Source organism: Pygoscelis adeliae, unplaced genomic scaffold (genome assembly GCF_000699105.1).
Source record: "Pygoscelis adeliae isolate BGI_AS28 unplaced genomic scaffold, ASM69910v1 Scaffold1152, whole genome shotgun sequence".
NCBI classification, from domain to species: domain Eukaryota; kingdom Metazoa; phylum Chordata; class Aves; order Sphenisciformes; family Spheniscidae; genus Pygoscelis; species Pygoscelis adeliae.
Window position 1 is genome coordinate 9,014 of NW_008824210.1, and position 3,073 is coordinate 12,086.

General features: G+C 66.7%; 1 protein-coding gene across 1 annotated transcript in view; it reads right to left on the reverse strand.

Moving 5' to 3' along the window:
- Positions 1–2,001: 2,001 nt before the first annotated feature.
- The window catches only part of LOC103925989 (protein Mpv17-like), a 4,465-nt gene continuing 3,393 nt past the window's right edge, over positions 2,002–3,073 (reverse strand). The window contains exons 2-3 of the mRNA XM_009334798.1: positions 2,760–2,899; positions 2,002–2,683 (exon numbers count right to left, since the gene is read on the reverse strand). Coding sequence (XP_009333073.1) covers positions 2,614–2,683; positions 2,760–2,899 — 210 coding nt within the window. The 3' untranslated portion in view covers positions 2,002–2,613. The remainder of the gene's footprint in view (positions 2,684–2,759; positions 2,900–3,073) is intronic.

Below are 3,073 nucleotides of genomic sequence, written 5' to 3' on the forward strand. Positions count from 1 at the left end.
CTTGCAGCGCTGCGGCCCTGCCTGCAGACCCCCCGGCAGCGCTGCGGCCCTGCCTGGCAGCCCCGTGCCTCTGCCTGGAGGCGGAGGGGAACCGGGCTGACGCCCCGGGCCAGTGCTGGGGGAAGTGCCCAGAAGATAGGCCCAGAGCGGGCTATTTCCACGGTGCCGGCGCTAGGCAGAGCCTGGGGACAGAGGCTCAGCCTGGCCCCTTGCACAGCGCGTCCCACACTGGGCTGCACAGGGGTGGTGGGAACAGCCCTGCCTTTAGCAAGGCAGCACACGGTGCCATGCACCCGTGATGTGGATCCAGCGTGAAGGCTGGCACCTGGCACCACCTCCCTGCGGCTCTAGGGCAGAGCCCTCAGCAGGGGCTGGGCTCAACCCCCCCCAGCCCTGGCAGCCCCCAGGTCGTGGGACTTGCTGCTCCCAGGGACAAGCGTCCTGCTCGTACCATGCCCACAGCTTGCTCACTGCTAACATACCAGGGCCTTCTGCACCCCCGGATGCAGCTGCGAGAGGCTCAGTGCGTCAGGGCTGCAAACTCCTGCCATCCACAGCCTCTGATGACCAGCACCCACCCCGTGGGCTGGGGAGAGCCTGGGCCAAGCCCCGCAGCCCCACACAGTGCCTGAGGCCAGGCTGGGCCCAGCCCCCAAAGCCCCGGTGCCATCCATGCACAGCCCCATTGCACAGCCCCAGCCCCGCAGCCGAGTGCTGCTCTGCAGTGCTGTCAGACGGCTGCAGCTGCAGCCCCTTCCCATCCCTCAGGCACTGAGGGCCAGGCAGCTGGGCGGCCTCTGGGGCTCCATCCCCATCAGGGTGCACTGGGATCCTGTGCAGGTTTTGGCTCCCCTGTGCTTTGGGTTGCACCCATCTGTCTGGAACTGCACGCACACCTGGGGCCAGAGTAGGGCCAGCCCCTGCCCGGCTGGTATGAGCCAGCGTCAGGGCAGGTGTGCGAGGGCAGCATGGAGCAGGCTCTATGCGGGCTGGAAGGAGGAAGGACGGTGCATCCCCTTCAGCAAGTGCCATGACGGCAGCTGGTTGGCAGAGCCCAGCCTGGTGCTGGCAGCGCGCAGGGATGGCTCCATCCAGCTGCTCGGGGCTGCAGCAGCGCAGCTGAGGGTGCCGGGGCTCAGGCCCCTGGGCAAGATTAACCAGCGTCGTCCCACTAGCTCTGCTCTGGAGAGCCTGGTCAGGATGTGCCGGGCAGGGCACTGCGTGAGCCGGATCATGTCTGCTCGCTGCCCGTGTAGGATGAGCCTGGATGCATGTCGCCATGAGGCAGCAATGCAGGCAGACGGCAGCGTCATGGGACTCCTCGCAGGCAGGACAGGCAGGCTCATCCTGGACAAGGCACAGGTAGATGTGGCCCCATCACAGCCCCAGCTTCAGCCCTCACCCAGACCCTTCCTGCATCCTCCCCTTTGATGCACAGCCCTGCATCAAGCATGCTGTGAGCCCTGGAAGGATCCTGCACCCAGCGCCTGTGTCCCATGGGTGCAGCTCACCCTGTCCCACTGCCCAGCAGCAGTGGAGGCACCATCACATCCCATGAAACAGCCACAGTGGGACCTGGTGACCCGCTAAGCCACCATCCACCCTCTGCCAGACCCCCCCTCCCCTCACCGAGACAGTCAGGGTGCCCACCCCCAGCAACCTGAGCTGCTCAGCCACTGCGGTGCCCCAGCCCCATGCACGATGCCAGCACCATGGCTGCCCACACGGCTTCTCAGGGAACAGGCAGAGAGCAGAGCCGTCGCTCTGCCCCTGCCCCAAGGCCCTGCTCACCTGCCTGCCGGCTGGGAGAGCAACTCTGGGTCTCCACCCCACCAAGGGGATAGGAGGGCTGCCAGCAGCTCCACGAGCACGGGAACGATTGGCCTGAAACCACTTCTGCACAGCCCCCGGCATGGGATAGAGGGCCACGAGCTCGAGCATCACGAGAATCAACAGGGAAAAACGCCATTTATTGGGTGTGCCAACTGTCCGCAGCAGAGCTGCAGAGAAACCTGTTTTTAGAGGCAGTGCACCCGAACTGCAGCAGTGGGTGCTGCAGAGCTGCAGGCACGGGGCAGGCAGCCCGGGGCAAGCAGCCCGGGGAGGGGCAGGCAGCACCGACCCCAGTTCCGAGCGGGGCAGTGCCCCACACACAGCACCGCTGGGCTGGGGCCCGCACCAGCACCCACTGCTCTGGCTCCTCGCCCTCCCTGGGATCTGCCACTGGGGAAGGACAGACCAACGCTGCAGCAGGACCACCCCGTGTGTGGGGCCACAGGCTGGGGAGATGCAGGAGCCCGGACAGAAAAGTGCATCGAGGGGCAGAGCTGCCCCATGGCACAGCAGGCTGCTGGACCCGGAGCAGCCCCAGGCACTGGCTTGTCTCAGGGTGGACCCATCGCCATCTTCTCCTCTGCATGTCCCTGTGAGCAGTGAGGGCCATAGCTGCAGGCGATAAGGTCCCCCGAGGAGAGAGCGGGATGGGTGCTGCCAGCACCCTGCATATCCCGTCCCCACCCACAGCCACAGGTGCCTGTCCCAAGGGCTCCGGAGGTGGGGCAGAGTCGGGCAGCAGGTGGGCAGGAGCGGCAGGGAGAGGACATGGCTTCCCCCTCACATCCGATTTGCCTTCCAGGAGAGGTAGCAGTTCCAGACGATGGCAACGCACTGGACGACGGCCAGCCTGGGGACAGAGGGGACAGGGTCCACAGCCACAGGCTCCACAAGCTGGGGAGCCGGGGCCACGGCCGCATTACTACCTGTGCTTCAGGGGCACGAAGTAGAAGTTTGCGATTTGCACTGGTGGCCAGATCTGTGCAGAGAAGGAGACAGCAGTGAAGGGGCCCTGCCAGCACCCCCACCCCGTGCCCACCTCTGCCCAAGCATTCAGGGCATCCAACTGAGCCCACAGCAGCCCCCAAGGCAGGGGACAGGGACAGGGGCACCGAGGAGCCTGGCCCGGACGCCCCAGCCGGGCGCATGGCCAGCACGGCACCGGTGCAGGGAGGGGCGCGGACCCGCCTGTGGCTGGCGCCCGCACCTACACAGTAGTTGGGCCGCCGGGGCTCCGCGG